This window comes from Nyctereutes procyonoides, unplaced genomic scaffold (assembly GCF_905146905.1).
Source record: "Nyctereutes procyonoides isolate TBG_1078 unplaced genomic scaffold, NYPRO_anot_genome, whole genome shotgun sequence".
NCBI classification, from domain to species: Eukaryota; Metazoa; Chordata; class Mammalia; order Carnivora; family Canidae; genus Nyctereutes; species Nyctereutes procyonoides.
Window position 1 is genome coordinate 61,042,570 of NW_026575140.1, and position 13,400 is coordinate 61,055,969.

At 40.4% G+C, this 13,400-nt stretch overlaps 1 protein-coding gene across 3 annotated transcripts in view; it reads left to right on the forward strand.

Moving 5' to 3' along the window:
- The window catches only part of DYNC2H1 (dynein cytoplasmic 2 heavy chain 1), a 341,276-nt gene that overhangs the window by 169,339 nt on the left and 158,537 nt on the right, over positions 1 to 13,400 (forward strand). For 2 of the 3 annotated variants that reach the window (XM_055305872.1, XM_055305873.1), the window contains 3 exons: positions 5,002 to 5,162; positions 8,594 to 8,719; positions 9,791 to 9,901. In XM_055305872.1, coding sequence (XP_055161847.1) covers positions 5,002 to 5,162; positions 8,594 to 8,719; positions 9,791 to 9,901 — 398 coding nt within the window. Of the gene's footprint in view, positions 1 to 5,001; positions 5,163 to 8,593; positions 8,720 to 9,790; positions 9,902 to 13,400 lie in introns of those variants that run through there. The other variant, XM_055305874.1, reaches the window with a different exon arrangement.

The following is a 13,400-nucleotide window of genomic DNA, read 5'->3' on the forward strand; positions in this document are numbered from 1 at the left end:
TTACTCCCTTTAATACTTCTTTTAAAGAAAAAGGTTATTTTATTAAAATTCAAGCATAATGCACAGTGTTGTGCTGAGCACCAGGTGTTGCACGGAAGTGCTGAATCCTTCATTCAGATGTTAGGTTTATAATACTGCAGTTCCAGAGAGGTCTTTCTGGGCCACCAAACAGGACCAACACATCAACCTGTGTTAATTCCCTATAATAGGACTCAACACTATCCGACATGTTTCTGGCCTATCTATATATTTATTATCTGTTTCTATAACTCATTGCAAGTTTAAGTAAAACAAGGCAATTTTCAGAGAGGTTCTTTAGTGTCTATTCTTTCCTCACTCCCATAGTCTTTGGAAATTTGCTCTTTATACTTTATTGTTCATGACCTCTCTTACTGACTTTGTAGTTTGATCTTCTACCAACTCTTTGGAATACTGCTCTTGTGGTACCATTTTATCTCCAGGTTAAATGACATTTAAGATTTAATGGCACCAACCAAAAACCTCATGATATTCACATATTCAAATGTTTTGAAAGTTTATTATACTTCTAAAATCGTATTCTGCCTATTTTTAAGTAAAAGTTATATGTGCTGGTATATGTCTGGATGATTTTGTATTTGGTCAAATGGTTTTATTATAGTTTTCATATAAATTGGAGCTGTTATTCTATGAGTAAGTTTTAAAAATTCAAATTGCTAGAGAATGGCAAGCACTTATCTTTTTAATCAAATTCTAAAGATTTAATCTCAAATGTAATTTCTCAAGCATAATTCCTATGGAAAAGATTTTTATTTAGCTTTAGCAGTCCTTTTTATAATCTCTAAACTTTAAAAGAGTAACTTAAAAAATGTTTATGGAAGTAGTGTCAGTTTCAAAATAGGGCCATCCTCAAAATTTTTAGGCATGTCACTTTAATCTTCCAAACCAAGCTTTAATATACTAGCCAAATCTACTCCATTACTTTTTAAAAATAGCAATTACCAGATGCTAAATTCAGACTTGAGTAATTTTGATTGAATTTTGACTTTCTAAGGTAACTAGTCTGAGCAAGTATTGTACTGTGTATGTTGGGGTTATTAGGAGCATGTTCCTGGGAGGTGCTAGAGCGGCCCCGGGGGGCTGTCCATTCAAGAGTCTATGTGAACCTTGTGGCTTTCCTGCTTCAGAGCTCATCCTCTGGTCCATGGTCCATGCCCACAGCCCTTCCCAGACACCTCATTTCCCTGGCTCCATCTGTCTCATCAAGTCTGTGTCCAAGAGGAAATGGAGAGGACATAAGGACATGCATATTCATTTTTTTTTTGTTGCCTCTGTAACAAACCACCACAAATGAGCAGCTGAGAACGATACCTGTGTCCTCTCTCAGGGTCCTACTGAGTTGGCCTGGACTCTTGCTTCGAGTCCCACAGGCTGAATCCAGGTGTTGGCTCCATGGCCTGTAGGGGAGGCTCATAAGGAGGTATCCTCAAATGCATCGAGGCTCCTCACAGTATTCAATTGCATGCTGTTGTAGGGTTGAGGTCCTCCTTCCCTCACTGTGGCTGGCGTCGTCCTCAGCATTTGGAGGCCACTAGGGTTTTTTGGTTCTCCCCTTCCTCCATGGTCATGGGCAGCAGGACCATGCTCTCTCCTCTGCCTCCTCAATCCTGCTTCTCTCTTCTGCCTTTCTGACTTTAGCTGGAGAAATTTTTCTGCACTTAAGGATCCAAGTGATTACATTGGCTACTAGGATAATCAAGGGGAATGTTATTTTACGGTTCGGAACTATAATTGTGCCTGCAGAGTGCTTTCACAGAAGCACGGGGGTTGGGAATCTACAAACAGAGCCTTTGGTCTACCACAAAATGTGGGACTTTGTCTTTTTTTCTAGGCTTGAGTATGATTCCATTTCTAAAGAGTATCTTCCCTTTTGATTGGTTGATGTACATTGGATTCGATAGTGGTTGTCAGTTTTCCTTTTATTGATGTTTGTGGTACATTTTAGAGTTGTCCTTTCTTGCTAATGAAGGAAGTGTAATTTCATACACTGGAGCTTGCCAGTCTCTTTGTTGGAGAGGATAGGCCGGGTGAGGAAGAATGAATCGATAATACTTAACCACCTGTAATAGTTTTATGTTAATTTGTTACTTTCTTAACTCACTTAGGTACCTAAAAAGTACAAGATTAATATCCTTTTTTTTAACTGCAAATTATTTCTTTTTTTAAATTTTAATATTTTATCTGAGTAAAATAAAATGCAATAAAGGTTTGAGTTGTTTCTTTGACTCATTTTTTGTTTCCTTTTGAAAGAAATGATTTATTTTAAAGCTGCATGGTCAAGGGATCCCTGGGTGGCGCAGCGGTTTAGCGCCTGCCTTTGGCCCAGGGCGCGATCCTGGAGACCCGGGATCGAGTCCCACGTCGGGCTCCCGGTGCATGGAGCCTGCTTCTCCCTCTGCCTATGTCTCTGCCTCTCTCTCTCTCTCTCTGTGACTATCATAAATAAATAAAAATTAAAAAAAATCTTTAAAAGCTGCATGGTCAAAATTTAAGATCCCAGTGATTTTTCAGTAGTTTTATCCTGTGATAATTCACAATGCAGTGAACATCTGTGTCTCTTTATTTTCATTGAATAGTTTTGGATGATTCACCCTAACAGTTCTAGAGATAAATAATGAGTCAAATGTACTTGGGTTAATAAAACAAATGATTATATGTATAGATCCATTCAATTAAAATGCACTTGGATTATTTTATTGGGAGTTTTGTGGGCAGAATGGTTAATATGGAATTCCAAGTAAGATGAGCATTACTTATATTACCATAAATGGTTTACCTTTTTCATGATATTTTCTCCAATCCAAAATGTTTTGGATCAAAATCCATATTTTGATCTTCTGTAGAATTTTAACTTTAGAAGAAATATTTGAATTTATGTTAGAAGAGTGCACACATGTTTCAGTCAGTTATTTTAGAAGAGCTAGAAGAGTGCACACACATTTCAGTCAGTTATTTTATAGGAACCTATCTTCATATCTGACGTTCTTCTCACGTAACACCTCTAAGTAGAGCTTGATGAGAAGACAGAAAGGAAACACCTGGGATCCCTTCATCCTGAGATAATTATTGTTGACATTTTAATGCACATTATTCTAGTCCTTCTGGGCACATGAATGTGCATATGTCACAGTACAGAATCATGCCCTCTGTTGAGTAATCTGCTTTTCAGTAAACTAGTGCTTAATCAGCACTTCTCTGATTTCAGCCCTTTCGTGCAGCTGTCTGAAGGTACTCAGTCCTCCAGGTGTCTCACTAAGAGCTGTGACGAAAGTGTTTCTGCATTCACATTCTGGGTTATTCTTAAGTTATTGTAATCTCAGTTGCTGGGCAGCCTGGGTGGCTCAGCAGTTTAGCACTGCCTTCAGCCCAGGGTGTGATCCTGGAGACCGGGGATCAAGGCCCACGTTGGGCTCCCTGCATGGAGCCTGCTTCTCCCTCTGCCTGTGTCTTTACCCCTCTCTCTGTCTCTGTCTCTCATGAATAAATAAATTAAATCTTTAAAAAAATACCTCAGTTGCTGAGTCAAAGGCCAGACACATTTTTTAACACTTTAATGCATATTCTAATATCAGACAGTACCGGTAACTGGCCTTGAATATTGAGTTCATGAATGAATGACTGAACGGAAACATTTTTTTTTTTTTAAACGGAAACATTTCTAATGACATTGCCACAAGTACTTACAAACTCCTTTCAATGTGAAATTTGTCTCTGGCGTGGTTTTCGGTTTTCGAGAAAGACCTTCTTTGGCCGGTCCTGAGGGCATGGAATTTGTATTTTTAAAGCACTGGCTACAGAAATTCTTAAGAATGTCTTTCTCCAGTGATTTTAGAATTTGTAAGGTACGGCATTGTCTGTTTATTCTACGCTTGAGGCTATGGGGACACCTTTCTCACCTCCGTAACAGATTACATTCTGTAATCTGTTTTTGAACTCTTGTGTCATACCCTCTTTTTAGTCCAGCTCAAACAAGTGTGTTTTGATGATTATTGAAGTGGGTCTTCTTTAGCTTGGCTTTTACTAAATACGTTAGTCATGGAAACATTTAAATATTAGTAGAAGACATTCAAACATAATAGCAAAATTATGATTCCTTGTCTGTATAAGGACCTTGTGGTTATGAACTCCGATTGGAAAACACAGGTGAATTATGTTGAATACAGTTAGCAGGTAGCTGCTGGGTGAGCTTTGGCAAGACATTTAGTCTTTTGACTATTAGTTTTCTTAGATGTAAAATAAATGAGTGGTATAATGCCTGGCCTAGAGTAGGTGATGAAGAAATGAATCTGTTTTTATTATGTACTGTTTTGCTCCGTGACTTATGGGTTGTGTTATGCCTGTTTTACAATTGAGGAAACCGAGGCACATCATGTTTTAGTGGTTTGCATAGGGTCACTTGGCTAACCTGAGAGCTTACATCTTTCTGAGTCCAAACTAACATTCTTTTCATTCTATACCACTTTTTTTTTTTTTTGGAATGTATGGAGTAAGAAATAACCACCCTGCATCATGATGGGGAAACTATTCACTCTATCACATGGAAATCTGGCTTCCAGTTGCACAGCACAGAGTTGGCACTCAGTTGCCACAGAAATGAATGAAAAGCAGTACAGATGGAGGGTTGGGTTCAGTCTTCTAGCAGAAAACCACATATTGAGAGCACGGTGCTGTTTGTGTGTATATTGGTCTGCTGGACATGGCAGTTGGGTGCTCCCTCTTGCTATTGTGCTCATTTGCTGAGATCATAGGCATAGAGCATTTGGAAAAAGCCTGGCCCTCACATAAGCATTCAGTGAGATGTTAATTATTGCTAGTAAGGGAGTGATTGTACTGAGAAAACTGTAACATGTATGGGATTATCATTCACCTGCTTTTTCTGCTACATCATATAATTAGTTTTAACAGACTTTGTCCAAATCACATTGCTTTGTAGTTCTCATGTTGTTTGTACCTGTCTTCCAGGCCTGAAAGACCTGTCCCCGCTCCCTCTAAATCTCAAACGGCTTTACAAGGAGACACTGGAAATTGAGCCTATCTTGATAATCATCTCCCCAGGAGCCGATCCTTCTCAGGAGCTCCAGGAGCTGGCCAACGCAGAGAGAAGTGGAGAGTGCTATCACCAGGTCAGTGCCCATTCCCTGCTGTTTCTGCTACAGTTCCTGCTCCTCCTGCCCTGTTTGATTCTGTTCGTGTGACAGATGATTTGTGGTGCTAGGCCAAGTATACTATGTCCCCCAAAGTGCCCATGTCCTGCTTCCCAGAACCCATGGATTTGTTACCTGACATGGCAGAAGGAACTCTGCACCTGTTGTTCCCTGTCTTCATCTGGAGTCAGGTGGGCCCAGTGTAATTGCAAGGTCCTTACAAGGCAGACGGAGGCTGGGGAGGGCTAGTGGAGACACAGGTGTGGTACTGCAGCCATGGTCAGAGTGGTGGGAAATGCTGTGGTGCTAGCTTTGCAGGTGCGTGAAGAGATGTGGGTGGTTTCTAGATGCTAGAAAAGCAAGAGGGAGATTCTCTCCTAGAGAAAGGACACAGTCTTGTGGTAAAGTCAGATCCTTGATGGTAGGTGGGGCTTCTGATCTCCAGAAATCTAGTAGTAAATTTGTTTGGCTTTAAGGCACTAAATTGCAGTAATTTGTTATAGCAGTAATAGGAAACTGATATATTTGCTAACCTTTTTAGAATAATTTTTAAATTTGACTTGAATGCTTTTACAGTGAATGACAGCACTATTCACCTGCAAAAGCTGAACTACCTAAACTCGTGGGTAGAACTTATGTAGTATAGCTTCATTTTTTTCTGAGGTAAATTTAGGAGCTCTAGTGTGTTTGGATCACCTCCTTTGTGCAATGGAGGTTGCATGCCAGTCTAAAAATGTGTTAATTTACCATCAGTTTTTGACAACTGAATAAACTGCTTTCATTGAGGATATTGGAGTGATTGAGAAGGAAGTGAAGAAGTAGAAATGTTGTGCAGAACATGAATAGAAGGCAATGAGAAAGCAGGGAGATGGGGTCCTGTGTCCACGTGGACAGGAACTGTGGTCCTCAGCGAGTGTTCTGGACCAGGTCCCCTGCCACAGCTCTGTCTGTTAGCAGGGACTTAGCAACAGGGGTAAAGAGCTACTTGCATTCGCAGAAGGTTTGACTAAACTTCTGAAGTTTTGTATACTGAACTTGCAAAATTGGTGAATATAGTAAAGCTTTACAGAATGGACATAATTATTCATAATTCGGTTAAAGTTTTGTTGCTATCCTGAATGTATATGGTAGGGCTGATAGATTCTTGATTAAAATTAAAAAATTAATTTTTAACTTAAGTTGTAGTATAGCTTTCTGAGGGGATGGGTGGCTACTTGACATTTTCCTGTTATGCTTTTTAAAAATATTTTTATTTTAAGATTTTTATTTATTCATGAGAGACACAGAAAGAGAGAGATGCAGAGACACAGGCAGAGGGAGAAGCAGGCTCCATGCAGGGAGCCCGACGTGGGACCCAGTACCGGGTCTCCAGGATCATGCTGCTGGCTGAAGGCGGCGCTAAACCGCTAAGCCACCGGGGTTGCCCCAAAATATTTTATTTTTATAATAAATTATTTTTATGAAGTTTTATGAATCTAAGGTTTTTTTTTCATATAATTGATACTTTATGGTAAATTCCGAGTTGCCTATTTTTAGCTGTCATTTCCTTTTTTTTTTTTTTTTTAATTTTTATTTATTTATGATAGTCACATAGAATGAGAGACAGAGAGGCAGAGACACAGGCAGAGGGAGAAGCAGGCTCCATGCACCAGGAGCCCGACGTGGGATTCGATCCCGGGTCTCCAGGATCGCGCCCTGGGCCAAAGGCAGGTGCCAAACCGCTGTGCCACCCAGGGATCCCTAGCTGTCATTTCCTTTGAGCAAAATACTATCCCTTTTCTCTGATTGTGTTGTACATAACTATACATGGTTTTTGTTTTTGTTTTATGTGGGGTTTATTTTGCATTTTAATAATGGCAAACTAAAAAATGCATCAGAACAATTCAGCCACTTTGTTTCACCCATCCTATTTGCTTCTTTGGGGGTTAGACCTGAAAATTAAAAAAAATAATATATGAGTATTTATTAACTCTTACTGCATTCTTTAGTATGCAACACGTTAGACATGGTTCCCACTCTCAAGAACTTTGTAGTCTAATTGAAAAAATCAATACTTGTAAAAGTCAACTAAAAAGTCAGGAAATGCTGTCTTGTGTTCATTATGGAGACAGAAATCACTGTGTTTGAGGTAATCTATAACCATAGTCTTGAAAGTGTTTTGATCATGTACCCAATTAAGAATTTGAACCAGGACTCCCAGAGTGTTTTGTTTTTTTTTTTTTTAAGATTTTATTTATTTATTCATGAGAGACAGAGAGAGAGAGAGGCAGAGACATAGAGAGAGAAGCAGGCTCCTTTCAGGGAGCCTGATGTGGGACTCGATCCCAGGACTCTGGGATCATGCCCTGAGCTGAAGGCAGACGCTCAACCGCTGAGCCACCCAGGTGTCCCTCCCAGAGTGTTTATAGACTGTGTACATGCATACATACACCTGGCTGTCCTGGTGTCCAAATATGACATACACTACCCTTTACAAACACGACAGGTGGCTAGAGTGGACGTGGTCAGTAGTCACCTGGGACCCCCTGCCTCAGACCTGCAGAATGACAGTGCAGCCTGAGCACAGTCCATCATCTAGGGCCTTCCAGCTCCCAGAACCTGCAGGAAGGGAGGTTCTGCTTCAGGAGGGGCACCTACCTGCCAGTGCCTGAGCATCCCCAGGCCTGATGCACCACAGAGCCCTTCCCCTCTGTCGCCCTGCCCCTCACACTCACACTCACCCTGCCCCTTCTGGCCCCTCCTCTTCCCACTCCTTGCACTCACCCCGCCCCTCACCCTGGCACCTCCTCTGGGCCCTTGACCCAACCCCTGGTCCATCACCCCGCCCTCTCAGCAGTCCCTAGAGGAGCAGTGGGCAGAGTGCAGAGTCCTTGGAGTCCTTGCCATGCATGGGTGGGGATTTACTGGATGATGAAGGGCTAGGGACTGACAGTTATACCTGTAGCTTGAGAACCAGATATTGTGCAGTGTTGGAAAAATCAGAAGTAAATTTCAAGGAAGTATTGGTATTAATGTTTAATCCCTCAAAGAATTCAAGACTAAGTTAAAAAAATTTACTTTTTTATATAACATTCATGTTTGAGAGCGTAATAAGAATTGCAGGAAATAGGGGAATGAGAAACAAAAATAAAACTATTCAATAATTCTTTACACTGTTCTGTAACTTGCAAACTTGTAATGATAACATATTTTTAATAAATAGAAAAGTATTAGAAATCTATTGATGAAGGATAAAAAAAAAAACAAGAGAGCTGTTGGAAATGGCAGCAGAGTCTGATATTTCTTATTAAAAACTTAGAACCCTCATCAGAATCACTGAGTTCAGTATGTATGACAGGTTCATTTGAATCTCCCCTGTAACACATTATCAGGTCTGTTGTTTAGTATTGTTTTTCATTTTGTTTTTGCAGGTTGCTATGGGTCAAGGTCAAGCTGATTTAGCGATTCAGATGCTAAAAGAATGTGCCCGCAATGGGGACTGGCTATGTTTGAAAAACTTACATTTAGTGGTGTCTTGGCTGCCAGTTCTGGAAAAGGTAGATTCAGATAAATGTGGTATAAATAGCATAGTATGGTCCATTATTATGTGGTATAATAGTAGATGATAGAATTTACAATTTTAAGCAAACATAATGTTTTTATAAAAGCCAGTTCTTTTCCATTTTTTGTTACCTTCACTCTGCATTTTGTATTATAATAATGTTAGTATCAGACATAGGTTATATTTATTAAAGTAACTTTTAGACCTTGTTCTTTTAGAACTCTTGACAATTTTTTTGTCATTCATTCCTTTATTTTACAAGCACGTGTTTAGTACAGAAAAAAGCCAGCAGTTGCCCTAAGTGCAGGTTGCATACAAAATTTGTGCCTGCTCCATTGGGAAGAACTTGGTTTAGAACAGACAGGCCACATTAATAACTATAGTGACTATAGTGTAGCATTGTAAACACTGTAGGAGAGAATTTCACTTTACAAAATACCCTCAGTGATGAATTCTGCCTGGGACTGTGGTAGTGAAGAGTTGGAGAAGATATCCTCCTAAGACATATTTAAATTGACAAATGAGTAAAAATTTGTCAGGTTCCAAAGAGATTATTAACAGGTAGAATAGTATGTATAAAGAAACAGACATAAAAATTTGAGTAAGTGACCAAAGCACACAGCTTGGGCAAAGGAATTTGTATGGTGAAGTTTTGAATTTATATTGTAGGCAGTAGGATACAACAAAAATTGCCAATAAAGGAATTGATGTCATTGTAGAACTCTGTGGAAGCCTGAACCAAAGCAGCGAGGACTCAGAGTCCCACAGGTGGTTGCTAGTTGAGGCATCTCAATTACTGCTAGCACTTATCTTGTACGTACTGTGTATCGGGCACTGTTAGCACTTTACATGGTGCTGTGAGGTATGTGCTATTACTGCCCTTGCTTAGAGTTGGTCTAAGTCCTAGAACCCAAGGTCACAGAGTAAATAAGCAGCAGAATGAAATATATGGGAATGTCACAGAAAGATTTTAGAAAGAAATTTTACTTATTACTAATGTATTTATAAAATGTAAATTAGTGCATGTATTTAAGTATATTTTTATTGTTGCTGATTTGTACACAAGGAATTGAACACTCTTCAACCTAAAGATACCTTTCGTCTGTGGCTCACCGCGGAGGTCCATCCCCACTTCACTCCTATTTTACTACAGTCGAGTCTGAAGATAACCTATGAGGTAAGGAAACTTACACCCCGAGTCACTTGGCGCATAGTGCGCTAGTCTCCACGTGCCTCCTAAACTCTGGAAAGAACTATCATTTCATACAAAACACACCAACCTTTCCTTTAAAACATTCAGTTCAATTAATGCGTGGGTGGAGGACCTGGACAGACATTGTCTAGAGAGAACATCCATATGACCAACAGGCACATAAACAGATGCTCATCATCACTCAACATCAGGGAAATGTAAATCAAAACCATACGAGATACCACCTCACACCTGTCAGAAAGACCACAATTAACAATTCAGGAAACAGCGAGTGTTGGTGAATGCGTTGAGGGAACGTCTCATGCACTGCTGCTAGGTATGTCACTGTGGGACGGTATGGGGACAGTGTGGAGTTCCTCAGAAATTAAAAATAGAGCTACTGTGTGATCCAGTAATTCCATGACTGGGTATTTACCCAAAGGACACAAAAACAGTAATTCAAAAACATACATGCAGCCCTTTGTTTATAGCAGCATGATTTACAACACCCAAAATACAGAAGCAAGCTAGTGTCCATCAGTAAGTGAATGAACAAGAATGTGGTGCACATATATGGGAGCTCATTGCTCAGCCATAAAAGAAGATGAGATCTTGCCATTTGCGATAACATGGATGGACCTACAAGGTGCTGTGCCAAGTGAGATAAGCTAAACTGAGAGAGACAAACATGTGATCTCCTTTATAAGTGGAATATAATAAATGAATATACAAACAAAAAGCAGAATCAGACCTATAAACAGAGACCAGGCTGATGGTGTCCTAGAGGATGGGAGTGGCACATGGGAGGCACGGCTCAGGGCATGGAGTCCGTGGTGATAATGGTGCTGTGTGGTGGGGGCGGATGGCAGCTCCACTTGTGGGGAGCACAGCATCACTGTGGTGTGTACCTGACACTACTGTCATGTTGTGTGTCAACTCTACTAAAAAAAACCCTTTTCATTTCGATGAAGTAGTAAGTCATCGAAACCTTTTCATTTTGATGAGTATGCTCATAAATAAGAGCATAAGATGAGGGGATCCCTGGGTGGCTCAGCGGTTTGGCGCCTGCCTTTGGCCCAGGGTGCGATCCTGGAGTCCCGGGATCGAGTCCCGCGTCGGGCTCCCGGCATGGAGCCTGCTTCTCCCTCCTCCTGTGTCTCGCCTCTCTCTCTCTCTCTTTCTCTCTCTCTCTTTCTCTCTCTCTCTCTATCATTAATAAATAAAAAAATCTTTAAAAAAAAGCATAAGATATTTATAAAAACATTTACATTTTCCTTTTATTTTTTATTTATTTTATTTTTTAAAAGATTTTATTTATTCATGAGAGACAGAGAGAGAGAGAGGCAGAGACACAGGCAGAAGGAGAAGCAGGCTCCATGCAGTGAGTCCGACGTGGGACTCGATCCCGGGACCCCAGGATCAGGCCCCGGGCTGCAGGTGGCGCTAAACCACTGAGCCACCTGGGCTGCCCTACATTTTTCTTTTAAATTTTATTTCCTTTTTTGGCGTTGATATCAGTAAGAGACACATAAAATTTAGTATTTTAACCATTTTTATTTATGCTGTTTGGTAGTGTTCATATATACTTTGTTGTGCAGCACATTGCCAGAACTTTCTCATCTTGGAAGACAGATTCTATCCATTGAGGAGCAACTCCCTGTTGCCCTGTCCCCCACCTGGCAGTCACCATTGTACTGTTGTGTTCTGGGAGTTTGGCTACCTGAGAGACTCCTCTATGTAGAGGAGTATGTGTTTGTCTTTGGGGGATGGCTTCTTTTATTCATGATAATGTCATCAAGGTTCATCTATGTCAGCGTGGGACAGGATTTCCCTCTCTTTCGAGTGTTGATAACATCCTGTTGTGTTTGCACATACTGTGTTTCCTTTATCCATTCATTGATTCATGGACACGTAGGGCTTCTACCTCTTGACTGTTGTGAATAATGCTGCAGTGAACGTGAGTGGGCAAATAGCTCTTTCAGATCTTGTTTTCAGTTTTTTTTTTGGGGGGGGGGCTGGGGGCATATACCCAGTTGGAATTGCTGGATCAGAAGGTAATAATATTTTTTAGTTTTTTGAGGAACCTGCATAATGTTTATCATTGCAGTGCTGCATTTTTTTTTAAAGATTTTATTTATTTATTCATAGAGACACAGAGAGAGAGGGGCAGAGAGAGGGAGCCCAACGTGGGACTCGATCCAGGGTCCCTAGGATCAAACCCCCTGCTGCAGGCAGCGCTAAACCACTGTGCCACCGGGGCTGCCCGCAGTGCTGCATTTTAGTTCCCACCAACACTTGTTATTTCAGCATATGTGTGTTTATATTAACCATCTTAACGGTGCATGGGGATAGCTTGCCCTAGGTTTGATTTGCATTTTCTCAGTCATTAGTGATATTGGAAATTTTCTGCTTCTTGCCCATTTGCTATTTTACTTAGAGAAAGGTCTCTTAAGTCCTTTGCCCATTTTTTTATTGGCTTTCTGTTGCATTGGAGAGGTTCCTCGTGAGATGGATAGTTAACTAACAGGGTCCTCCTCTTCACTGGGTGTGTCATCTGCTTTATTGCACAGACATCAGGTCAGGTCTCATGGAGTTCCATTGTCTGTTCATTGCCTCTGTTGCCTGTGCTCTGGTTCCTCTCCAAAGAATCATGGCCAAAGCTGATCTCATGGAGTCTCCTCTGCCTACTTCTGGTCTTACAACAGTAAGCTGTACATTTAGGTCTTTCGGGTGTTGTGAGTTCATTTTTACATATGGTGTTAAGGGTTCAGCTTTCTTCTTTGCAGATGGGTATCTGGTGTTCTGACTTGTTTTCTGGCACAGCTAAGTCAGATTTTCAGTGGTTTTCTTTTTCCCATCCATCATTCTTCTGACACATAGTGTCCAAACCTGATGTATCCAAGGCTCTCTGTGTTGGCAGTGTTATTATGTAACTGGCCAAAGTCATAAATAATAAACTGGATTAAAACTTTTTAAAACTGGTAAAAGAGGTTCTGCTTATTTTTTCCTGTTCATAGAAATTTGTTTTTTATAATCTTTGGGCTGAAGACAAATATTTTGGTAGTGTTTATGACTACCTGCTGCTTTAGGTTGGTATTTCTTAATTTTTATCTGATGGTGTTAATCTCCTCTAAGAAAGAAAAACAATAGTATTAATCCAAGGAAGGTAACATTGGTTTAATATTTGGAAATATGTTAATTCAAAGTCATGGCACTATTTAGTAAGAAGGAACATTTTCAGTATCTTCTCAGCCCTCTCCCAGTGCACTCTTTGACATACATTCTAGAACTGGATGGAGGAGCCACTGGGTAGGGGGTGGTTCTTCCCTTGAGTACATACCATGTAATACCTGCATATACGAAGTACACAGTGAATATTCCAATACACAAGGAGTTAATATTTATCAGGAGACCTGTTCCTTCAACATTTTAACCCTATGTGCAGTCTTTTCCAGGTTTTTTTTTTTTTTCACGAGGTAGTTTG